The 24,551-nt window shown below is 45.2% G+C and overlaps 1 protein-coding gene across 1 annotated transcript in view; it reads left to right on the top strand.

The window, feature by feature from the left end:
- The window catches only part of LOC101164049 (xenotropic and polytropic retrovirus receptor 1 homolog), a 72,689-nt gene that overhangs the window by 41,392 nt on the left and 6,746 nt on the right, over nucleotides 1–24,551 (top strand). Inside the window, exons 3-14 of the mRNA XM_023954612.1 lie at nucleotides 2,751–2,852; nucleotides 8,816–9,036; nucleotides 9,123–9,272; nucleotides 9,354–9,437; nucleotides 10,829–10,910; nucleotides 11,049–11,236; nucleotides 11,333–11,512; nucleotides 13,675–13,843; nucleotides 15,380–15,571; nucleotides 23,432–23,598; nucleotides 23,784–23,923; nucleotides 23,994–24,218. Of these exons, the coding sequence (XP_023810380.1) occupies nucleotides 2,751–2,852; nucleotides 8,816–9,036; nucleotides 9,123–9,272; nucleotides 9,354–9,437; nucleotides 10,829–10,910; nucleotides 11,049–11,236; nucleotides 11,333–11,512; nucleotides 13,675–13,843; nucleotides 15,380–15,571; nucleotides 23,432–23,598; nucleotides 23,784–23,923; nucleotides 23,994–24,218 (1,900 nt within the window). The remainder of the gene's footprint in view (nucleotides 1–2,750; nucleotides 2,853–8,815; nucleotides 9,037–9,122; nucleotides 9,273–9,353; nucleotides 9,438–10,828; nucleotides 10,911–11,048; nucleotides 11,237–11,332; nucleotides 11,513–13,674; nucleotides 13,844–15,379; nucleotides 15,572–23,431; nucleotides 23,599–23,783; nucleotides 23,924–23,993; nucleotides 24,219–24,551) is intronic.

The raw sequence follows: 24,551 nt of genomic DNA on the forward strand, positions 1-24,551 counted from the left end.
GAGATAGGAAAACCTACAACAATCACAATAACCGCCTCCATATCAACTGCGCCATCAGTGAGGGGTCATTAAATGGAACAAGTGGAGTTTGAAAATGCACACACAGTTTGTGAAAAGTGTGTGTTGGATGATTCAATGAGGAGAAATCCTGAAGTGTCCCTTTTTCTAACACCCCCATAAGTAACAGATCATGTAAGAACATAAAAAAAGTCCTATTTTGATCTTTTTTAGCTTACATTTATACGCTGGAAAGGAGACGATTTTCTAATGAAAATAAGTCTGTCCATGTGGGCTTTCTGTGCTGCTCTAATAGGGTCACGCCACGCTCCGTTTGTATGGGAAAACACGTAGCTGGGGGTGTGAGTGAACTGTTGGGGGGTGAGGGTGGTACACTTGTGGGGAAGCTGTCTCATCATTTATTTATACAATCTACAGAAGAAGGGGTTAGCAGCGAGAGGGGGCTGCCTTCCACGAGCCGCTCGGGGAATTCTGCAGGTCAAAAGTTGTTTTTCTAGCTACCAGCACATTTCTTTGTCTGGAAAAGTAAAGAATCAACACAACAAGCTGGACGCCAACTACCGTCTTTGTCTGCTGGCTTACTGCTATTTTTCAATGTCTTTTTACATGTTCGATGATCTAATCCAAATATGTTTTAATCATTGTGTAGATTGGCTTGGAAATGAATCAGTCTGTTAAATAATTGATCGATGTGCCTGGAGTAAGAAAATCATAGGCTTTTGACTGCATGACTATAATTTACAGCTGTTAAACACTGTTAAAGCTGATTAAAACATGCATTGATTTTTCTGTAGCATAGGATGAATTAGATCCTTGATAAATGGCAGTAAAATGTCTGGAGCAAAGCAAAAAGATCCCATAATCCTTTTTTCCTGGTTCTTGGATCTCACTGCACTGAAAGAATAAGCAGAGATTATTTTCATATTTTGTTCTTTTGATTTGACCTCAAAGTCTTCTTTCTGTAGAACTTGTGTTTGTTTTCCTCCATTTTCGTTCTGGAAATCCATGTTTGTTAAATTTTTACCTGTAAACTGAAAGGGACTTTGTCAGAGTGACGTAAATATATGAAACTCAAATTGGATAGATAATCTGTGAATAAACTGTTTTCTCCACCCACCTCAACATTGCCAAAAATGTCTGATTGTGAAGGAAAAAGAGAGTTTGATTCTGTCAAAATGAGTTTAAATCTCAGTTTGTAAACACATCAGTTTGATACTAAATCTGAATTAACATGGGTGTCAATGGGAAATGCTTCCTACTTGCACCAGCCTCTAGCGGTCATTAGAGGAACTGCAGCAGAAGGCAGCAGATGTTTGTTTTATGATGCGGAAATATACTTGTACTCTGTAAATGTGATGTTTAGATCCGCAAAATGACTGAATCGTTGGTGCAAAGTTTATTTTTGTAGTTTTTTGCTGAACTCAAAGGGGAAATCTTGTTTCATTTCTTCACAACACATATACTGTAGATTATTCCAACTAAAGAAATGTAAATGTGTTTTCAGGAGTGCAAATACACACGAATCATCAGACAGACGGGTGCAGAAATGTCTTAATGCCTTCTGTGCCAAGGTGGGCGGAGTCAGTCAATCAGCGAGGATGATGTTCTCAGTCAGTCAGGCAGTCAGTCAGTCAGTCAGTCAGTCAGTCAGTCAGTCAGTCAGTCAGTCAGTCAGTCAGTCAGGCAGGCAGTCAGGCAGACAGTCAGTCAGTCAGGCAGGCAGGCAGGCAGTCAGTCAGTCAGTCAGTCAGGCAGGCAGTCAGTCAGTCAGTCAGGCAGGCAGTCAGGCAGACAGACAGGCAGGCAGGCAGACAGGCAGACAGTCAGCAGTTCAAACAGGCTCTGCTTATCTCCCTTCTTCATGTTTTTGTCCTACCATGATGAAGACCTTCATGCCTGCTGTGCTTTTATGTTTTTTTTTATAATTCCTATAATTAGTTTTACTGTCAGTTTTACTTTATTTCATTTTTTAATGGTTACTATCCTCTCTGATTCCATATGAGAGGCTTCTATGTTTTAAGTGACAGCATGTACTTCAGTGTAACTGTGCTTTGTGGGTCTTACAAAGTCTCTCCACTTTGAGTGTGTGTGTGCATGTTAACGTGTGTGTTTGTGTGTGAATTGCTAATTCTGATGCATTTTTCACATCTAGACCTTTGCGGGTCTAGGACTGATACATCTACATAGCAGACGGAGGTTTGTCATCAAGAACTCAGTGGCTTTTGTGGTAAAAGCGGCTGAAATGTTCAGTTCCAGACTGAAGAAGTGTTTCTCTGCCGCTGACCCTCAGCTCTGTCAGGTGTTGGGCAGCCGGCTGTGAATGAGGCAGAGGATTGTTTCAGACAGAGCATCAATACTGATTGAATTGGCTGCTCCTGAAAAAGACATGCTGGGTTTTGTCAGATGGAGGAGATGCAGGAAGAAGCTGTTGATCTAATTCTTACACTGAACGGACGTCTGTTTGCCCGAGAAGCAACAAACCGTAAAGGAGCTGCAGATTCTGGAAGGTCTGCCAGGAAAGTCACTCTGGAGGACTTCAAGAAAACAACACCTGAAGAATGACTGAGGTGGATCTCTGCAGTTATTCACACCATGATGGGAGCATTTTCTGCTGAACTCCTGTTCTCATTCTTTTCAGGAAGCTCCTAATGTGTCTTTATGGTTTTACAAATATGTTCTTGTGCAAAAACCAACCATTCTTTCCGTCTCTGTGTTTTTTATCTGTATTTCAGTCACAGATGAAGATACGGTGAAACGATACTACGCTAAGTTTGAGGAGCAGTTTTTCCAGACCTGTGAGAAGGAGCTTCTGAAGATCAACACTTTCTATTCAGGTAACGGCGTTCACCGTTGGGGGGGCAGTCATCCAGTTCTAGACGTTACAAAGACCTCACACATCAATCTGGATGGAACTGCTTAACCCTGGTGCTATCTTAGATGACCCCCCCCCCCCCCTTCCATTGACGTGTTCTTCCTACCATGACAAAGGTGGATAAAGGTGGAAAGATTTCATGTAATCCATGGACACCAGTGAAGATCACAAATCATTGAAGAAAAAAGGTTCAGAGCACTGTCTAGTGGGTCTAGATGACCCACCTCCCAACGTTACAGTGCCTAGGATAGAACAAGGGTTACTCTGCATACTTTCTCCTGATGTTTTATTTTGATTTTACTAAAGTTTTTCATTATACTTATGAATTAGATGAATTATATCATATTTATGTCAAAGCAGCAGCTGAGACATTATTTATTATGCACTGTCCTAATTCAAATAAATAAATAAATTAAATAAAAAATAAACATTCGATATATAAAGAAACTTAGACACTAATTATTTTATTATCTAATAAGAATTGTTCATATTTGTGGTGTAACACAAATGGAAGTTGACATGATCATCGTGAAGATTGAAAACTACATTTTTTTGTTGTAAACTTGCCTTTTTAGACAAAATTCAGAAACTTTTTGAAGTGCTTATAACTTTTCTTCTTTTTAGTTTTTGTATTTTTCTTTTATTTTTGTATGATTTCAAATGTAATTTCCTTTTCTAACTTGTGCGTTTACTATTTTTGAGCACACTTTTTAGTTCTCGCTGTTTTTGCATGTGATTGTTAGAAGTGGCTTTAAAGGAAACACGATAAGAAGCTGAAAAGGATGAGTCACTGCTGATTGGATGATGACATTTGAGTTTTGACGTTTGAGTTTGTTCAAATGCGTCTTTAATGTCTGCATACTAATAAAAGTTTGATTTACTCAGCATCACTTCATGCTGAGTAACTTTTGGTGAATGAAGGACAAACATCAGGGATGTCCCATAGTACCTGTCTTTTCCGTTTTTTTTTCTTGTGTTTCATGTTTAAATGTCCTGTATTCTGCTTTACTTCAGGAAAAACTATATCCATATATATTATTTTTATGTTACCTTTGGCACACTAAAGAACACATTTATTTTATTGAATGTTAGTTATTTTCGCAGCTCATTTTCCTACCCAAAAGTAAGACGACTCCATCTCTGAGGCTCCGCCTTGCTCACCCTGTAGGTGGCGCCCATTTCATGACATCATCCTAGAGGCAGCCTCAGTAGCATGTCTGCGTTTCTACCGCAAAAACAAACATCTGAACTTTTGCAAAGATGGACGTGTGTATTGTGGATATGGAAGGAAAGTGATTAGCTGATCACCACAGAGAAAGTGGGCGTATGTGTTAGCCTGGGGGCGAGGCTGGCAGTGCAGACTCTTCCTGGAAGGGGCGGGTCCTCACTTTGTGACGTCACAAAGTGAGGACCCGCTTGTTTTCATGGATTGGGAGGGGCTGGTGCTCAGACAGCAGGTTTTTAGAGGAATACTCAGAAATGCGTGAACGGATCATTATAAAACACCTAAAAGCTCAAAAATGACTGAAACATTTCATTTTGATCGATGAAAAAAGACACTGTGAAAAGTTACTGTCCTCCCTGATTCCACATGAGAGGCTTCTAGACTGTTAATGTGCTATAAGTAACTGCATTTAACAGTGGACATATGATAGATGCAGCCGGTCACAGGCGTGTTCAGAGTGGCGTGTATTTCAGGCTGGAAGACAGAATCGCTGCAACATGAGACGCAGCCAGAATATATTCTGGTATGCTGGTCCCCGGGGGGGGCATTCTACACTTGAACTCCGCTGAAGATAGGCAGTGCTTCCTCCGGAGGCCATTTGTGAAAATGCAATCTCAGTGGGTCAGCGGGGGGGGGGGGGGTTCCTTTACTGGAAAGATTATTTGCAGCTTGTAATGATGGGACATTTACTGACTGATGACTGATTCATGAATAGAGCAGCAAACATGTACAAATGACCGTAGACGTTCAGTTCCCTAACTTACGCCGGACTTTTAGGATTCATTTTTGAACAGGGGGGCACGTCTGGAAAAAACAACTTATAATGAGCTGTTAGTGGTTATTGGAAATCCTTTGTTGTACTTCTTTATGGCATTTAAAACCTTCTTTTAGTAACAAGTAGAAAGAATAAACTTCTTTTAATGTATTGTTTTTTTTAATTTCCTCTTTGACCTATTTGGGTTGGAATGGAATGTTCACCTACCATCATACATGCACATTTGTAGAGTTTCTAAAGTGATGGGAACATCTGCAGAAGCGTGTCCTGATCCCACAGCCGCTCAGAAAGACAAAGTCAGAATAAAAAGATCCTCAAAGGTGTGTGAACGTCTGCTGAGACGGTCACATCCTCATGTCCGTCAGAGTCCCTCAGAGTCATCGGACCAGAGGTGTGAGGCTGGGTAACATCACGCTCTCTTTTTCGTCAGACGCTCACATCACAGTGAAGGACACTGATTAGAAAGCTTCCTCTCTCACTGGTTTGTGTTTGTGTGTCTGTTTGAGGCTAAAAGGGTTGGGGGGGGGGGGGACATGTGTCCTTCAGCATCTTCATCTGAAAGGGGTCTTTGACCTTCTTCACTCTGATGGACCAACATTCCCTCTTTCCAACTCCAAGAATTCTGTTTTGTCAGGACAGATTAAATTTTCAGTCTGGGTGTAAAACAAGGGCGATGGTTCACCTGTCTAAGGGGGATTCACCTGTCTAAGGGGGATTCACCTGTCTAAGGGGTGGTTCACCTGTCTAAGGGGTGGTTCACCTGTCTAAGGGGTGGTTCACCGGTCTAAGGGGTGGTTCACCTGTCTAAGGGGTGGTTCACCTGTCTAAGGGGGATTCACCTGTCTAAGGGGTGGTACACCTGTCTAAGGGGTGGTTCACCTGTCTAAGGGGTGGTTCACCGGTCTAAGGGGTGGTTCACCTGTCTAAGGGGTGGTTCACCGGTCTAAGGGGTGGTTCACCTGTCTAAGGGGTGGTTCACCTGTCTAAGGGGGATTCACCTGTCTAAGGGGGATTCACCTGTCTAAGGGGTGGTACACCTGTCTAAGGGGTGGTTCACCTGTCTAAGGGGTGGTTCACCGGTCTAAGGGGTGGTTCACCTGTCTAAGGGGTGGTTCACCGGTCTAAGGGGGATTCACCTGTCTAAGGGGTGGTACACCTGTCTAAGGGGTGGTTCACCTGTCTAAGGGGTGGTTCACCTGTCTAAGGGGTGGTTCACCTGTCTAAGGGGTGGTTCACCGGTCTAAGGGGTGGTACACCTGTCTAAGGGGTGGTTCACCTGTCTAAGGGGTGGTTCACCGGTCTAAGGGGTGGTTCACCTGTCTAAGGGGTGGTTCACCGGTCTAAGGGGTGGTTCACCTGTCTAAGGGGTGGTTCACCTGTCTAAGGGGTGGTTCACCTGTCTAAGGGGGATTCACCTGTCTAAGGGGTGGTACACCTGTCTAAGGGGTGGTTCACCTGTCTAAGGGGTGGTTCACCGGTCTAAGGGGTGGTTCACCTGTCTAAGGGGTGGTTCACCGGTCTAAGGGGGATTCACCTGTCTAAGGGGTGGTACACCTGTCTAAGGGGTGGTTCACCTGTCTAAGGGGTGGTTCACCTGTCTAAGGGGTGGTTCACCTGTCTAAGGGGTGGTTCACCGGTCTAAGGGGTGGTTCACCTGTCTAAGGGGTGGTTCACCTGTCTAAGGGGGATTCACCTGTCTAAGGGTTCACCTGTCTAAGGGGTGGTTCACCTGTCTAAGGGGTGGTTCACCTGTCTAAGGGGTGGTTCACCGGTCTAAGGGGTGGTTCACCTGTCTAAGGGGTGGTTCACCTGTCTAAGGGGTGGTTCACCTGTCTAAGGGGTGGTTCACCTGTCTAAGGGGGATTCACCTGTCTAAGGGGTGGTACACCTGTCTAAGGGGTGGTTCACTTGTCTAAGGGGTGGTTCACCTGTCTAAGGGGGATTCACCTGTCTAAGGGGTGGTTCACCTGTCTAAGGGGTGGTTCACCTGTCTAAGGGGTGGTTCACCTGTCTAAGGGGGATTCACCTGTCTAAGGGGTGGTTCACCTGTCTAAGGGGTGGTTCACCTGTCTAAGGGGTGGTTCACCTGTCTAAGGGGGATTCACCTGTCTAAGGGGTGGTTCACCTGTCTAAGGGGTGGTTCACCTGTCTAAGGGTGGTTCACCTGTCTAAGGGGGATTCACCTGTCTAAGGGGTGGTTCACCTGTCTAAGGGGTGGTTCACCTGTCTAAGGGGTGGTACACCTGTCTAAGGGGTGGTTCACCTGTCTAAGGGGTGATTCACCTGTCTAAGGGGTGGTTCACCTGTCTAAGGGGTGGTTCACCTGTCTAAGGGGTGGTTAACCTGTCTAAGGGGTGGTTCACCTGTCTAAGGGGTGGTTCACCTGTCTAAGGGGTGGTTCACCTGTCATAGGGGTGGTTCACCTGTCTAAGGGGTGGTTCACCTGTCTAAGGGGTGGTTAACCTGTCTAAGGGGTGGTTCACCGGTCTAAGGGGTGGTTCACCTGTCTAAGGGGTGATTCACCTGTCTAAGGGGTGGTTCACCTGTCTAAGGGGTGGTTCACCTGTCATAGGGGTGGTTCACCTGTCTAAGGGGTGGTTCACCTGTCTAAGGGGTGATTCACCTGTCTAAGGGGTGGTTCACCTGTCTAAGGGGTGGTTCACCTGTCATAGGGGTGGTTCACTTGTCTAAGGGGTGGTTCACCTGTCTAAGGGGTGGTTCACCTGTCTAAGGGGTGGTTCACCTGTCTAAGGGGGATTCACCTGTCTAAGGGGTGGTTCACCTGTCTAAGGGGTGGTTCACCTGTCTAAGGGGGATTCACCTGTCTAAGGGGTGATTCACCTGTCTAAGGGGTGGTTCACCTGTCTAAGGGGTGGTTCACCTGTCTAAGGGGTGGTTCACCTGTCTAAGGGGTGGTACACCTGTCTAAGGGGTGGTTCACCTGTCTAAGGGGTGGTTCACCGGTCTAAGGGGTGGTTCACCTGTCTAAGGGGTGGTTCACCTGTCTTATGGGTGGTACACCTGTCTAAGGGGTGGTTCACCTGTCTATTATGATTTTATCGTTTTCAAAAGACTTTCATTTTTTCAGGCAAAATATTGCCTGAAAAATATATATATATAATATATTTTTCTTAAATTTTTGCTTAAGATTTCACAATTTTAATTATTAAAATTTCAAATTTGTTCAATTTGCAATAAAGGTTTTTGCAACCAAATAAATTGATTTTTTTCCCTGTAAATGTTTAAAATATAATAATTATTAAATTGAATCCTAAAGCATATAATGAAATTGTGATTTAAAATGAAATCAGCGGTTATTGTCTGTCACTAATGTGCTTTTTCTTTGGGATTTGATGAGAAGCTTTACCAAAAAAATATTAATTTAAGAAGAAAGTCATCAAGAAGAGCATCAGCATTGAAACTGAGAGTAAAAATGTGAAGCCCAGCAGTTGCAGATCTCTCTGAAAGCTTGTAGAGGAGAAGTTAATGATGTGGATGGGATGGGAGGGGACCACACAGGGGCCCCTCCCATCCCATCAGGATGTATTAACCGACCTCTGACCCAGATAATGGTTTCTTCAGTCGGAGCATTTACTTGTCAGCTCGGTCCTCATTCATCTTCTCTCTGAAAGGAGCTGAGGAAGAATAGATGCAAATAATGAAGGTTATTTGTCCTTTTTCTTGTCATTGCATGTCTCTGTTTGGCCTCTTAGCATAAAAAAACCTCCAAGGCTTTTTTCCCTAAATAAATCAGACTGACTTTTGGTTTTAGAATGTCATTTTTTACACAATAAAAAACACAGAAAATAACTTTTTTATTAAAACACTTTCTTAGATACAGAAAGATTTAGAACAGAAATGCAGGTTAAATGGGACACATCCATTCTCAGTTTTGAAATATGATTTGTCATTTTTGTTTCTTCAGAAAAGTTAGCTGAAGCACAGAGGCGATTTGCAACTCTGCAGAATGAGCTGCAGTCGTCGCTGGACGCTCAGAGGGAGAGCAACGCTCCGCCCGGCCTGCGGAAGCGCAAGACCATGTTCCACCTCTCCCAGGAGGAGCGCTGCAAACACCACAACATCAAGGACCTGAAGCTCGCCTTCAGCGAGTTCTACCTCAGCATCATTCTGCTCCAAAACTACCAGGTTCTTTCTCCACACATCCTCAAAAAGGCTTCACATTTTTTCAAAACCTTGTGTCGGAACAGCCCGTTCTCTGCTCCCTTCCCCAGAACCTGAATTTCACTGGGTTCCGGAAGATCCTGAAGAAACATGACAAGATCCTGGACACCACGCGTGGGGCCGACTGGCGTGTGGCTCACGTGGAAGTGGCGCCTTTCTACACCTGCAAGAAGATCACGCAGCTGATCACTGAGACAGAGGTTCCTGCTGTGTTTGCACACAGAGCTGACGCTTTCCTCGGACTCACCTGGAATCGGATCAGACATCTGTTTTCTGTGCAGACTCTGGTGACCACCGAGCTGGAGGGAGGGGACCGTCAGAAGGCCATGAAGAGGTTAAGAGTTCCTCCACTGGGGGCCGCTCAGGTCAGCAGAAGATGACTTTTTCCTTTGTGTCACTTAAGGCCTCTGTCTTTTTAGCATTTTTTGTGGGTTCAGAAGTTGCAGAATGCTTGAGCAATTTATCCAGCCTTTCTGTCCCTCAGGTCTGCAGATCCCTGGACACGACGTTCAACCAAAAATACGTTGTTTTGTCCATCAAATTCATCATTTCTGGCCACAAATTAGCAGGAATGGAAGATACTGTGCAGACAAAATACTAATTTGTTTTCACAAAAAACATATAACTGCACACAAATATTTTTTTGTGTGCAGAAATAGTAATATGTGTCCACAAAGCAGTAAATTGTGCAAATAATATACCAATTTGTGTGCACAGAATACTGATAAAATGATTATTTTTGGCCATTAATTACTAATTTCTCCACACTGAATACTAAATTGTGGCCACAAAATACAAATCTGTGATTGTTAATTTTTGTGCAACAATTATTAACTTATGTGCACTAAAAAATAATTTGTTGGCACAAAATATTGATTTGTGTGCACAAAACACTAATTTGTGTGCACTAAATACGAAATTGTTACCCCAAAATACTAATTTGTGCCCACAACATACAGATTTGTATGCAAAAAATGTTAGATTGTGACAAATTAGACAAATTAGACAAATTAGTATTTTGTGTGCATTAACTAGTAATTTTTGCACACAAAATAATAATTTGTGAGCACAAAATACTAATAAAATGGTGATTTGTCCCCATAACATACTAATTTGTGTACACTAAATACTAATTCATGGCCAGAAATCCTTAATTTAAGGGAATAATTGATGATTATTGTTTGAACGTCATGTCCAGGGCTTGGTACAGGTCAGCGGATTAGACACTGTGGCAGAATAAAACAAAGAGGAGGCGGTGACTTTGCTCCCCCAGCTCCTCATGGTGGACAGGCTGCTTCTTTGTCTGTTTTAAATCCCTTAGAAAAACAGATTTTCTCTGTGGCTCTTAAATCCTTTGGACATGTGGATTTGATTGGATCCTTTCAGATTTACTTCTTCTTTTTTTGCCTTACTAGTGGTAGATTTGATTTATTTGAACAGATCTTAGAATATGTAAATATTGTTAAGGAGGGTCTAAAGGCAGGAATTCCCAGTTATTTTAGTCTGTTTAGGTCAGTTTAGCCATTATCTTCTGAATTCTAGGACTTTATGTTCAAACGTGATTATATAACAGTAGAAAAACTAGATTTCTGTTCAGAAGTCAATATTTTTACTTTAGTTAATTGTTGTCATGTAAACTTAAACTTTTGTTTTTAGTTCTTTTCCTCTCAATCCACATACAGATTAGTTTCTAGTGTGGAGGTTGAAGCTTTTGGTTTCTTTAACCTGGTTTCTGTGCCGTTCCCGCCCTGCTTAGCCTGCTTTGGCCTGGACCACGTTCCGCGTGGGTCTCTTCTGCGGCTTCTTCATCATTCTTGCCGTCACTTTTGTCATCAGTGGTAAGTTTCTTTCAAATAAACATGTTTTCTGTGTATTTAAAGTCTTTCTTTGTCTGAGGTAAATTCCTCACAAGCAGGTTTCCGTAAAAGAAAAGGTCTTCCCCGTTTTACTGAAACCACTGCTGCTGTTTATTGCAGGTGTTGCATTCTTCCGCTATGACAGAGTGTGGCCTCTGGTGCGGATCTACCGTGGCGGTTTCCTCTTGATCCAGTTCCTCTTCCTGTTGGGCATCAACACTTATGGATGGAGACAAGCTGGAGTCAACCACGTTCTTATCTTTGAGATCAACCCCAGGGACAACCTGTCACACCAGCACCTGTTTGAGGTCAAACAGAAACACATCCAGCTGTTTGTTTACCAAGGCAAAAAAGACAGATTATATTTCATTAATGCCAGCCGTTTCTCGCTCTCCGTCCTGCAGATCGCGGGCTTTCTGGGAGTTCTGTGGTGCCTCAGCATCCTGTCCTGCCTGTACTCGCAGCAGACCTCCATCCCCATGCAGATCAACCCCCTGATTCTCTATGGCTTCATGGTGCTTTTCCTCATCAACCCCTTCAAGACCTGCTACTATAAATCGCGCTTCTGGCTCCTTAAACTGTTGGTTAGTCCACTTGGTCGTTCATTCATGTCTTGTACACATTTGAAAAAAGTTGATCATTTTAATGAAGACTGGGATTCAGGCTGGTTCAAAGATGCAGGGCAGAGAAACAGAGTTATTTAAGAAAAGAAGCTTCAAAAACAGTGAAATGAATTCAAGCTGCAGCTGAATGGTGCGGCCCCCCCTCGCCGGCCCCCTCTTCCTCAGGCAGAGACGAAACAAGAAACAAATTCTGTCTTCTGAAGATAAAAACGTTGATGGTTTAATGACAAAAAACATTTGAATACTATTTTTTGGCCAAAGTTGTTCAGATGCAATGCATTGTGGTCTATATTCACCGATCTAGAGAGCATTGATGCTCACTGGTTTTTCACAGAGACTTCTGGGAAATTTCTAGGCCTCTGGATTTTGGAATTGTAGATTCAGACAGAACTACAGAATGGCGAACGCCCTATATAGTGCACTAAGTAGGGAAGGAATTCAGACACAACCAACGTTTTCACAATATTCCAGTAAAAAATGTGCGAGCAACAGGGGAACGCCATTTTAGCAAGCTCGCAAAAGCAAACGCCGCTCAAAATCCAACATTTTTCCCCCAAGCATCCCAACGAGTTAGGAGGCGGCAGTTTGAAATCCCTTGGAGGAGTTTAGATTTGTAGAAGGAACTGAAGGTGAATTTTAATGTTTGAATTCAAGATAGCAGCCTCTTCCCAAGGTCAAAGGTCATTGAAACTCTGGTAGTTGGAGACTTAAGCTAATAATTTCAAACTTTCCGTGTGTTTTGGTTTGGATTAAGAAATATTAAGAACGAAGAACGAAGAACTTTGGTCCTTGTAGTCCATGACGGCTGCAGCCATGATCAAAAAGAAAAAGAGGGGATGGAGGGAGGGGGGTGCTGCTCTCTCTATTACATGAGGGTTGAACATGTATGTGTGTGAAAGCATGCATGTGCCCCCCCTCGACTGATTCAAACATGTATGTGTGTGAAAGCATGCATGTGCCCCCCCTCGACTGATTCAAACATGTATGTGCGTGAAAGCCTGCATGTGCCCCCCCTCGACTGATTCATGTACAATTCAGATATCCATCTGAAGCTGCATGTTTGCTAAACCCTCCTGTTACTCTGTCCTTTGTCTAATACCAGCTACAAGGTATGGGGGGTGCAGAAATATATATGTGTGTGTTGGGGGGGTGGGGGGCAGGAATCTGGGAGATAATAGAAAGCAGCGACTCTCAGGGGAGGTGGCGGCTGTGACTATGCAATCATTACAGGCGTAGATCTATCAGCTCCTCGGTCCCTCCTCCTCCTCCTCCCCCGCTTATCCTTCACCCCTTCCCCTCCCTGCAGACCCCCCCTCCTCCCCCAGCACGTTCTCAGCCCCTTCCACTAATTATGAGACTACACACCCCCATCCTGGTGGATTATTGCAACTGTTCCCTGAAAACATTGCCTGAAATATGAATGTGGAGCCTCTGATGGCCCCACGAGTGGATTGAGCTGTGAGGGATGTTTGGTTTTAGAAACGCTGGTTTTATCGGAGCGCCCACTCATAGGATGTTTCTGGACAAGATCCTTTGTTCTGCAGGGAGGGGCTGTATTCCTCAACCTGCTGCTGTAGGTTTTTTTCCATATTACCTGAGTGCAACAGAAAAGCTTAAGCCTCAGACGTCCACACATCAATCAATACCCACTTTGATTGACGGGTTTAGAGAAACATCCAAGGAGCGGGTGTCTCTGCGTGTGCGCCTAAAACAAAAAAAGATCCATTTTCTTTGGCATTTGCAGTGAAAGCAGAGTAAGTGTACAGTCGCCCCTGAATGTCAGAAGTGGCCAGGGGGGCAAATTGAAAAAGTCAAACAGTGTTGTGTTGGTTTACAGCTGAAGTTCTGTTCCAAAGACCGTGTTCTGCAGCACGGCTTTGTGCTCCTGCTGCCACCAAAGACACGCTAGTAAATAAAACCATCATCTACCGTGACTCGTAGGCCTTTTCTGTGGTGGAATGATAAGGGAGCTTCCCATTGATGAACTGCACACTAATTACTCACCTAATACCAGCATCCAGCCATCCTGAAGCAGCCGCTCTGGGGAAACGTTTTCAAAGTCGGCTGAGGGCGTCCGACTCCTCCTCCTCTCACCGCGCTCCTCTGGTTTCTGTCGTTCCCAGTTCCGTGTCTTCACGGCGCCGTTCCATCGGGTGGAGTTTGCAGACTTCTGGCTGGCGGATCAGCTCAACTCTCTGGTGTTTATTCTCATGGACCTGGAGTATCTCATCTGCTTCTACATCTTTGAGCTGCAGTGGAGCAACAGCAAGGGGCTGTTACCTGAGTCTGAAGGTGGGACCAGGACGCATTCTTATCATACTTTTCCTCGCTGTTCTTGATTTTTTCAGAGCGATTTTCCATGCTTTTTTTCTCCAGAAGCGCATTGTGTTCTGCGTCCTGTTAGACTGTAGACCATTGCCAATAAATCTCTTCAGGGTCGTGTCTCCGGTTCAGAATTCAGTTTGCCACATGTGGGCCTACACAAACCCTCGACGGCGATCAGTTCCTTGTTTTCATTCTATAAAACTGGACTTTTTATCACATAGAAGGTTGAAACTTTGAGAGTTTGAAAAGTGATAAAATGTTCATGTCTGTCTGAGAAAAGTGTATAAAGTGTGTAGTGAGTTTCACAGCCTTATAACATCTGTAATTCATGGTTTTCACCTGTCATTGGTTGTTTGTAAAAGGTCATTCCCACAATAAACAAGGGAACACCATTAAAACACACATATGGGGTAGACATTGGGGCTTTAGCTTCCCTCTTAGACTACGGTCAGGTATCCCAAATGCCACTGTGCAGTGACCTACATGCAGCTGCTGGAGGATGTTGGACATCGGTCAGCGGCCGCCCGGGCACATTTGTAGGTGGGGTGATGGCAGTCCAAAGACAGGCGGGTGGCAGGAGGGCAGCAGCGCGATAACTGACTGATACGAGGGTCTCCAGGGTCCCCCAAAATCATCGAATGATCGGGCAATTTCTCTCTGTCACCCCCCTGTCCCCGTGCTGCCGTCCGACTGTCAGAAATCACGTCAGCACCACGGGGGCACTCAAGAGGGCTGTTGACATGGGTCGGGAGGCCCGGCGCTGAGCAGACGTCAATCTGATGATCCTGGATATAAATGTAGATATGGCATTGATGTTCTTCATCTGATGAAGACTCCTGCTGTGGTTGGACCACTTGGACCTTCGTTTTCAGGGTGCGGGGGCTTTGCCAGAGCTGGGTTCCTTGGGAGGCATGTTGTCTAAAAATGTGTAAATTGACAAGATTATAATCTGGATCAAACTCTGAGTTGAGAATGATCAATGGTGCAGAATGACCTGCTTTTGTCAGACCTCCTGGTGCCATCTGGAGACATTTACACATCGTCCAATCAGAGCTGCTGCTGGACGGCGATCCGGCTGCCACCGCCCTGCGGTCGCCTAACTGTTGTCCGTTTTCGTAAAGGCGTCATTCCCGCCCAGCTGACTGATGCCTGACAGCCGCCATCTGCATTCATGACCACGCCAACGATTATCAAAAACAGACACACATTAAGCCAACTGAAAAAAGAGAAGGGTGAGGTCCATGAAAGCACAGAAATGTCACCACCAGCTGATTAGAATCGTTCTGTATGAATCACATGTGATAGGGCCATTCCTGGAGTGAGGTGTTTGCACAATGACTCAAACATAATGCTTTGCCTCCTGCTAAACTGAAAAAGGCACAACTCAAATATCAGGTCAATCAATGACAGAAAACATCACGATGACAGATCAGGACAAGCAAACCGTTGGTCACTTTTCTGTGCAGACAGGAGTTGAGAATCGTGCTTTTGTCCTTGTTCTAGATCATGTGTGCCACAGCTACTCGTACGGCCTGCGCGCCATCATCCAGTGTCTGCCTGCCTGGCTGCGGTTCATCCAGTGCCTGAGGCGTTACCGGGACACCAAGAGGGCTTTTCCACACCTGGTGAATGCTGGGAAATATTCCACCACCTTCTTTGTCGTCACCTTTGCAGCCCTTTATGCTACACACAAAGGTAGGCAAAGGGGCCGGGCGTTGTGTGCGTAGATATGAAAACTCTAGTTCTGTCAAATGTGATTCACATTCCAGCTTTGAGTTATAAAGATGCTTAAAATTATGGATCTTTCTTAAGGTTAAAATATCAAACTGGGCACCACTGAAACAAACACTAAGTGTAATAATGTTTGTAAAGAAAAAGAACATTCAGGGTATATTCTACATATGTGTATTAATAATTATAAATGAAGAAACACTTTTGCCATCTTCTGATCTATTAAAACCTTTTTACTCCGTTTTTTTTTCCATTTTCCTCCCAACATGAACCAGTCTTGGGACTTAAAAAGTCTAAAGTAAATTCTCAACACTTATCATCTGTGTCCATTAATCCAAATAAAAGACGGCCCTCTCGCCCTCGCGGGTGGTTTCTAACCCAACCTTGGGCCCTCTACCAGAGGCCTGGGGGCTTCAGGGTCCCGTGGAACCACTTGGTTGTGGCGCTCCATGCAGGCTTTCCCTGCTAGCATCTTCCCCCTGCAGGTATGGACTGGACTGTTTCACTCGACTCTTGGCTTCGCTGTCACTTCTGGAAGCACGTGCAAAACTCCAGCAGGGGAACTCCGCCCTACGCTCCCCCGTCTCTGAGCTGAACCCCAAAAGCCTCGGTCTTCGAGTCCAGTGAGTCAAGGAGGCAGGATCCTCCGGCTGAGAGGGAGATTTTTTCCCATAATCCGCTGAATCCTTCCCCAAGCATTTCCTGCTTCCTCCTGTCAGGGCGCACCTGCAATGACCCCAATTAATAAGTGGGGGTCTCCTGCCATGTAATCGGTTTAAACAATTCAAACAATATAAGATTGTATATGCAGAAAAGACCACAAGCAACACTTTCAGTAGACAGGAAGCCGTGTTCATCACCAAAAATGCAATATTCTGCAGGTCTAGTAGCCTTCATGTATTTTGATTTCATGTAAACAAGGTGACTGTGTCACAAGCTAGACATCAGTGCAGCAGAAGCATGTCATCACACTGGCTTTTGAGTCTTTGATCGTGTGCTCACTAAGAGAAAGTGGCCTTGAGAGCAAAAGCTGTTTGCCGCCGTTGGTTTCCTTTGTGTTGCCTGCAGCACCAGAAGCCAAAGGTCGGTCAGACAGCTGCAGGAAAAGAAATTCCTGCTCTCATAACACAGTTTCACTTTTAGGATAGAAACATAAAAAAGAAAGACATGTCCAGTTTCCAAGAGAGACAGAAAGATGTGATGATGTCATCCCAGTCGGCTTCTTTTATTGGAAGAAGAACTCCCAGAAAGTCATTCCTGTTAGCTGTAAGCTCCCTCTCTCCATAACTGCAGCACAATGATCTTAGAAAAGGTTCTGAATCAGAAGCCGCATCACAAAGGCGCTCGTGTTTAAAGACAGCAAATACCCCCCCATACAGGCTTGTTCTCCAGCACTGATGTTTATCTGCACGCCTTTAAACTCTGGCATTTTGCCGGCAAACACATTTGCCAGTTACGAAGCTCCATCTTCTGCCTTTCAGATAACTGAATGTTATTTCTCTGTCTTCTTTATTCTTTTTAAATATAAATTTCAATCGATACATTTCCTTCCCACGCTGACCGCCGGTGATATTGAATGAACCAAGAAGAGACGGAGGCGAGCAAATCTCTTTTTTCTTTCTCTGCTCAGTAGGAAAGACGTCCATTAAACTCCATCCTCCTTCCTCCTCTGGGCTGCAGCCGTTTGCCCTTCCACTAATGGCCTCTCTTCATGTGTTATTCTCTATGAAGCCGTCTTTCATCCTGCCTTTAATGGAGGCTGAGACCAAACCCTGGTTTGGAGGAGGAGGAGGCTGGGAAGACACTTTAACACTCAAACGGATGATTGCGGAAATTACCTGTTGAGACCCTGAAGGTTCTCATGTTCTTAGAGGAAGACCCGAAATCTTCACAACTAAAATGTTCTGCATCACAGACACACAGTGCCTTGAGAAAGTATTCAGCCTCCTTAAACTTTTCAACCTTTTATCACATTTCAGGCTGCAAACATAAGGATACAAAACTGTAATTTTAGTGAAGAATCAACAACAAGTGGGACACGATCATGAGTGGAACCACATTTATTGGACATTTCAAACTAGTCTAACAAATAAAAAACTGAAATAATGGGCGTGCAAAATGGTTCGTAGTTCCACCTCCTGCTGTGCTTCCAGCTGTGAGTCTCCTGGAGTTTGTCTCCATCAGTTTTGAACGTTCCTCCTTAGAACAGCTGGAGCTCAGTGAGGTTGGATGGAGAGCGTTGGTCAGTTCTGTCCACACATTCTCTATGGATTCATGTCTGGACTCTGGCCTTTCTAACACCTGGACAAGTGTCTCTGTGAACTATTCATTGTAGATTTTCTTTAGGTTTTGGATCTTTGTCTTGTTGGGAGACAAATCTCCGTCCCCGTCTCAGGTCTTCTGCAGACTCCATCAGGTTTTCTGCCAGAATGCTCCTGGATTTGGCTCCATCCATCTTCCCATCAATTCTCCTCCCTGTCCCTGCTGAAGAACAGCAGGCCCAAACCATGATGCTGCCACCACCATGCTTGACGGTGGGGATGGTGTTTTCAGGGTGATGAGCTGTGTTGCTTTTATGCCCAACAGAACATTTTGCCTCGTTGCCAAACATTAGATTTTGGTTTCATCTGAGCAGAGCTCCTTCTTCCACAGGTTTGGTGTGTCTCCCAGGAGGATTGTGGGTAACTTTAAACAACACTTTTTATGGATATCTTTAAGAAATGGCTTTCTTCTTGCCACTCCTCCATAAAGGCCAGATTTGTGCCACATAGGACTGGTTGTTGACCTATGGACAGACACTCCACCTCAGCTGTGGATCATGGGCCTCGGGGCAGCATCTCTGATCGTCTTCTCCTTGTTTGAGCTGAAAGTCTTTGTAGATCTGCAGTAATCTGATACTCCTTCCATTTCAGTATTATCACTTGCACAGATCTCCTTGGGATGTTTAAAGCTTGGAAATCTTTTTGTATCCAAATCCGGCTTTAAACGTCTCCACAACAGAATCTCAGACCTGCCTGGTGTTCCTTGTTCGTCATGCTCTCTGTGCTTCAAACGGACCTCTGAGACGATCAGAGCAGCAGCATTTAGACGGAGACTTGATGACAAACAGGTGGTTCTGTTATCATCATTAGTCATTCAGGTCCACATTGGATCATTCAGATCCTCACTGAACAATATTTCAGCTTTTTATTCGTGAAACAAGTTTGAAATATCCAATAAATGTGGTTCCACTTCATGATTGTGTCCCACTTGTTGTTGATTCTTCACAGAAAATTACAGTTTTATATCTTTATGTTTGCAGCCTGAAATGTGGCAAAAGGTTGAAACGTTCAAGTGACTGAATACTTTCTCATGGGACAGTATTCCTCTCCACATTCAGAGTGTGAGACAGAGGTAAGAAGGGTTGAGGCTTGTTAGCGTTAGTGTCCTGTCAGTTTTTGAGCGGTGTCACCGTGACCGCTCACCTTCAGTGATGCTTCATCACCTCGGGTTCCTGGAAGAGCCCACATTCAGGTCTGCGGGTGCAAAACTATAAACATACGCAACAAATGACAAGAAAGCAGAACAACATGCAGAAGAAAGTGAGCCTGCATCTGTGTTAAACAGGTTACTTTCTGATGCCAAAACAAGAACTAATGCTCTTTGGGATGATTCCATAGCCAGGTTAGCCGTGTGGACCGTACCAGTGTTTACCGTGTGGGGATGTTTTTGAAAGCAAAGATGTCACCGGCACAGTCCTTCAGGTGTGAACAACAGTTCCATTTTATGTGAGGTCAGTAAAAAAGTTACCACAAAAAGGTTTCCTGTCAATTACGTAAGGGTTAATGGCCGACCAAGGATGCATTATCGGAAATTAACGCACGACGTGAAAGCCTGAACTGTCCACTGCGAGATGCGTTCATTCTCATGATGCACACTTTGGGGGTCATTAACCCGCTTGTACCAAGGTCACTTACAAAAGAAAGAAATATTCAACCAGTTTTTAATCCTTTATTCTTGTTATTATTTCAGTACAGATCGCTTTTTTCACAGAAAGCAGACTATTTTTTGCATGGTACCCTTTTTCCGGCACAGCCTGCACCGACCTCGACTGCAGCGGCAAAGGAAAGCGATATAAATGCTGGTGTGTTAAATAAAGCATCAGATCAGAGAGAAAGTTCTCCTCTAACCGCTTGTTTTTGTCCAGATGATGAAGATAAAGTTTGTTTTGAAGAAGCCAACTTCTTTTATAGGCGAGCGGTTATGGAATATCACTTTTTAATGCACACCCAGCAGCCAATCAGAATCGAGTATTGTATATACCAGACCATGGTATAAATGAACATTAAATTACCCAAACCCATGAAGACATTTACAGATCGAGTAAACGTATAGAATAAGTTAATGATACAAAGGAGGTGGAAATGAATCCAGTCAGACTCAGAGGCATTAAAGCCTTAAAAAGGGGAGTAATTGAGGGGAGGAGTCAAGAGAGGAGAGAAGAGATGAGGTTGAAAGAAAAAGAAATGAGAAAAGATAGTGGGAAAGGAAGTTAAAAAAAGAGAGGAGGAAAGAGGAGAATTAAGAAGAAGAGACAAGTCAAGACACGAAGAGAGGAGGGAAGGGGAGGGGAGGAGAGGGGGGGGGGGGGGAGAGGAGAGGAAATTGCCAGTCTGCATCTGCTGGACTCTGCCTGAATAAAGATGAGCCCTAAGCTGACAGATTTTCTAACTTCATTTCATAGACTGACCTCTCCTTCATTACACACATAGCTGGCTGCTGAGGAGGAGAAGGAGGAGCTGTTGGAGGGAAGCATCTCCTCCGTCTGCCTGAACTCTGGTTCACCCCGACTCTGGCTGAACACAAAGGTGTTGCAAAAGCAGTCTGGATTTAGAGGCAGGCCGTCTGCGCAGGTGAATCCTGTCTACATACAGGACAGGCCGTCTGCGCAGGTGAATCCTGTCTACATACAGAACAGGCCGTCTGCGCAGGTGAATCCTGTCTACATACAGAACAGGCCGTCTGCGCAGGTGAATCCTGGTGGACATACAGGACAGGCCGTCTGCGCAGGTGAATCCTGTCTACACACAGAACAGGCCGTCTGCGCAGGTGAATCCTGTCTACATACAGGACAGGCCGTCTGCGCAGGTGAATCCTGTCTACATACAAAACAGGCCGTCTGCGCAGGTGAATCCTGGTGGACTTACAGGACAGGCCGTCTGCGCAGGTGAATCCTGTCTACACACAGAACAGGCCGTCTGCGCAGGTGAATCCTGTCTACATACAGGACAGGCCGTCTGCGCAGGTGAATCCTGTCTACATACAGAACAGGCCGTCTGCACAGGTGAATCCTGTCTACATACAGGACAGGCCGTCTGCGCAGGTGAATCCTGTCTACATACAAAACAGGCCGTCTGCGCAGGTGAATCCTGGTGGACTTACAGGACAGGCCGTCTGCGCAGGTGAATCCTGTCTACACACAGAACAGGCCGTCTGCGCAGGTGAATCCTGTCTACATACAGAACAGGCCGTCTGCACAGGTGAATCCTGTCTACATACAGAACAGGCCGTCTGCGCAGGTGAATCCTGTCTACATACAAAACAGGCCGTCTGCGCAGGTGAATCCTGGTGGACTTACAGGACAGGCCGTCTGCGCAGGTGAATCCTGTCTACATACAGGACAGGCCGTCTGCGCAGGTGAATCCTGTCTACATACAGAACAGGCCGTCTGCACAGGTGAATCCTGTCTACATACAGGACAGGCCGTCTGCGCAGGTGAATCCTGTCTACATACAGAACAGGCCGTCTGCACAGGTGAATCCTGTCCACATACAGGACAGGCCGTCTGCGCAGGTGAATCCTGTCTACACACAGAACAGGCCGTCTGCGCAGGTGAATCCTGTCTACATACAGGACAGGCCGTCTGCGCAGGTGAATCCTGTCTACATACAGAACAGGCCGTCTGCGCAGGTGAATCCTGGTGGACATACAGAACAGGCCGTCTGCGCAGGTGAATCCTGGTGGACATACAGGACAGGCCGTCTGCGCAGGTGAATCCTGTCTACACACAGAACAGGCCGTCTGCGCAGGTGAATCCTGTCTACATACAGGACAGGCCGTCTGCGCAGGTGAATCCTGTCTACATACAGAACAGGCCGTCTGCGCAGGTGAATCCTGGTGGACATACAGAACAGGCCGTCTGCGCAGGTGAATCCTGGTGGACATACAGGACAGGCCGTCTGCGCAGGTGAATCCTGGTGGACATACAGGACAAGCCGTCTGCTTAGGTGAATCCTGGTGGACATACAGGACAGGCCGTCTGCGCAGGTGAATCCTGTCTACATACAGGACAGGCCGTCTGCGCAGGTGAATCCTGGTGGACATACAGGAGAGGCCGTCTGCGCAGGTGAATCCTGGTGGACATACAGAACAGGCCGTCTGCGCAGGTGAATCCTGGTGGACATACAGGACAGGCCGTCTGCACAGGTGAATCCTAACTCTATTAGAGTTACAGTTGACACAAAAAAAGGTTTTTCTGCTGTTGGCCTGAAACCTCAGAGAAATGGGACAAACGTGGATCAGGAGTCAGTAACCATCATCCAATCAATGTCCATATCACTGCGTTTCACCTCCTAATGTCTCCGGAGCAGAGCTGGACAACAGCACAACCTGAAAGGTCAAACACCACGATACGATCAGTCCCTCTGTGAAAAGACTTCTTTGTCCAGGCTGAATCTACATGTGGCAGACGTGTGTGGCCGTGGGGACCGTTTCCATGCCATCGCTCAGCTGAAGCAGCTCGCAGCACAATGCAGGAGGCAGTTAACAGCAGTGCAGCAGTAGGTCTCTGTTAGAAACGTCCCGCTCTAATCCCCGGCGTCTTGTTGGCTGCTGGCAGAGAGAAACGGTGACTGTGACAAATGGGGGAGAGTGGAGCCTCCTGTGGCGGCTGCTGTGTTTGTCTGAATGACGGAGAGGCCGCAGGGAGCTGATGGATGTATTAATACCCCCTGTGGGGCAGACAAAGTGCATCAGAAAAGCCTCCATGTTCTCTCTCAGGTGCACAGGAGAGTCCGATCCAACAGAATGATTCCATGTAAATTATATTTGCATTCTGTAGTTATGACATCAGGGTTGCTGTTTGTTTTAATATCTAAATGGAGTTTTCAAGGTTTGGTTCCTGAATTTATTTTTGTTCAAAACGATGCAAACTAAGAGCCCAATTCTATCCAAAAGGTTTGTCCAATAATCTGACATAAAGGGGTCTGACAGTTACCTGGAGCTCACAGGAGGGGGTTGCTCACTTTTGCAGTAAACATTCAATGTAACCTAGACTACTAATCTGTCATAAATGTCTTAAAACCTCGCTTTGGTTTTGATGAATGTTTGTGAACCTCCCGATGGACAGAAAATGAATTGTGGACACTGAAGAGGTTTCCCTGCCTCAGGAGATCTCATGAATCACTTCTTGCCATTTCAATTATGACCTGAAGGCTCCCTCTGGTGGTCGAATAGGGAATAGCAGAGCCATGGTCCTCAACCTGTGGATTAACCTGATCAGGTCATTCAGCTTTTGATTTGATTTGAAATGGTTTATTTCAAGCAATTAAGTAGAAATAATACACCAAAGCAATATAATCATCAGTTGTACATTCATAAAGTAACAAATAAAATGTATGATAATTAGACATAGTAATAAATATTGCTTGAAAGGGAGTGGAAGGAAGCGAACTTTTTTTTGCAAACACCTTATCCATGGAATGGATGGATGCTCTATACTTTGATCTCAAATAAATCTGTTCCTCAAATCAGATTCCTGGAAGTTTCCATCTTTGTGTTTTTCAGATCTAGACCATGAAGATGCAGAGACCTTCTTCTACATGCTGATCGTGTCCTCAACCGTCAGCTCTCTGTACACTCTGATGTGGGATCTGCGCATGGACTGGGGTCTGTTTGACCGTGGGGCCGGAGAAAACACCTTCCTGAGAGAGGAAATCGTTTACCCGCATAAGGTAGAGTGCAGAGCTGGCCTACATCCAAACCCTTTCTCCTGTCTGCTCAGGCTTAACCCTTACTCCTGTCTGCTCAGGCTTAACCCTTTCTCCTGTCTGCTCAGGCTTAACCCTTTCTCCTGTCTGCTCAGGCTTAACCCTTGCTCCTGTCTGCTCAGGCTTAACTCTTACTCTTGTCTGCTCAGGCTTATTACTACTGCGCCATCGTGGAGGATGTGATTCTGCGCTTCGCCTGGACAGTCCAGATTTCTTTGACCACGATCATGAAGAACAACTCTGTGGGCGACATTGTGGTCACGGTTCTGGCTCCTCTTGAAGTTTTCAGGTGGGTCTTAGCTGCTGTCTGTCAAATCTTTTTGCGGAAAGGTTTTTGAGGTAACACCCTCCTCACACAGGCGCTTCGTGTGGAACTTTTTCCGTCTTGAGAACGAACACCTGAATAACTGTGGCGAGTTTCGTGCCGTGCGGGACATCTCAGTGGCGCCGCTCAGCGCTGACGATCAGACTCTGCTGGAGCAGATGATGGACCAGGAGGACGGCGTCAAGAACCGCTCGGGCAAGAAAAGCTGGAAGAGGTCTCACAGCATGACACTCAGACGCCCTCTAATATCTTCATCACAGTAAGAAACATTCTTACCTGAAGAATCTTCCTTCTATTTTATTTAGTTTTTCTTTTCACCAAAAAATCTAAATAGATTTTTTTTTTATTTTGCAACCCGTTCATGTGATGCATTACACATTTATGGCTGCACTCCCTCCTAGTAACAGTGACAGTAGCAGAGTGTTTCCATGAGAAAAAAACTTGAAGAACTGTTCAAAGTCAAGTTACCACAGATTTAAGCCCCGAAAACCAAACAACGTAAAGACACAGAGGTGGAGAAAATGTATGTAATATTTAGACTGAAGCAGAAATCTGTGTTAAAGAAATGACAAACAAAGAGTGTAGAAACTTC

Source organism: Oryzias latipes, chromosome 4, assembly GCF_002234675.1.
Source record: "Oryzias latipes chromosome 4, ASM223467v1".
Classification (NCBI taxonomy): Eukaryota; Metazoa; Chordata; class Actinopteri; order Beloniformes; family Adrianichthyidae; genus Oryzias; species Oryzias latipes.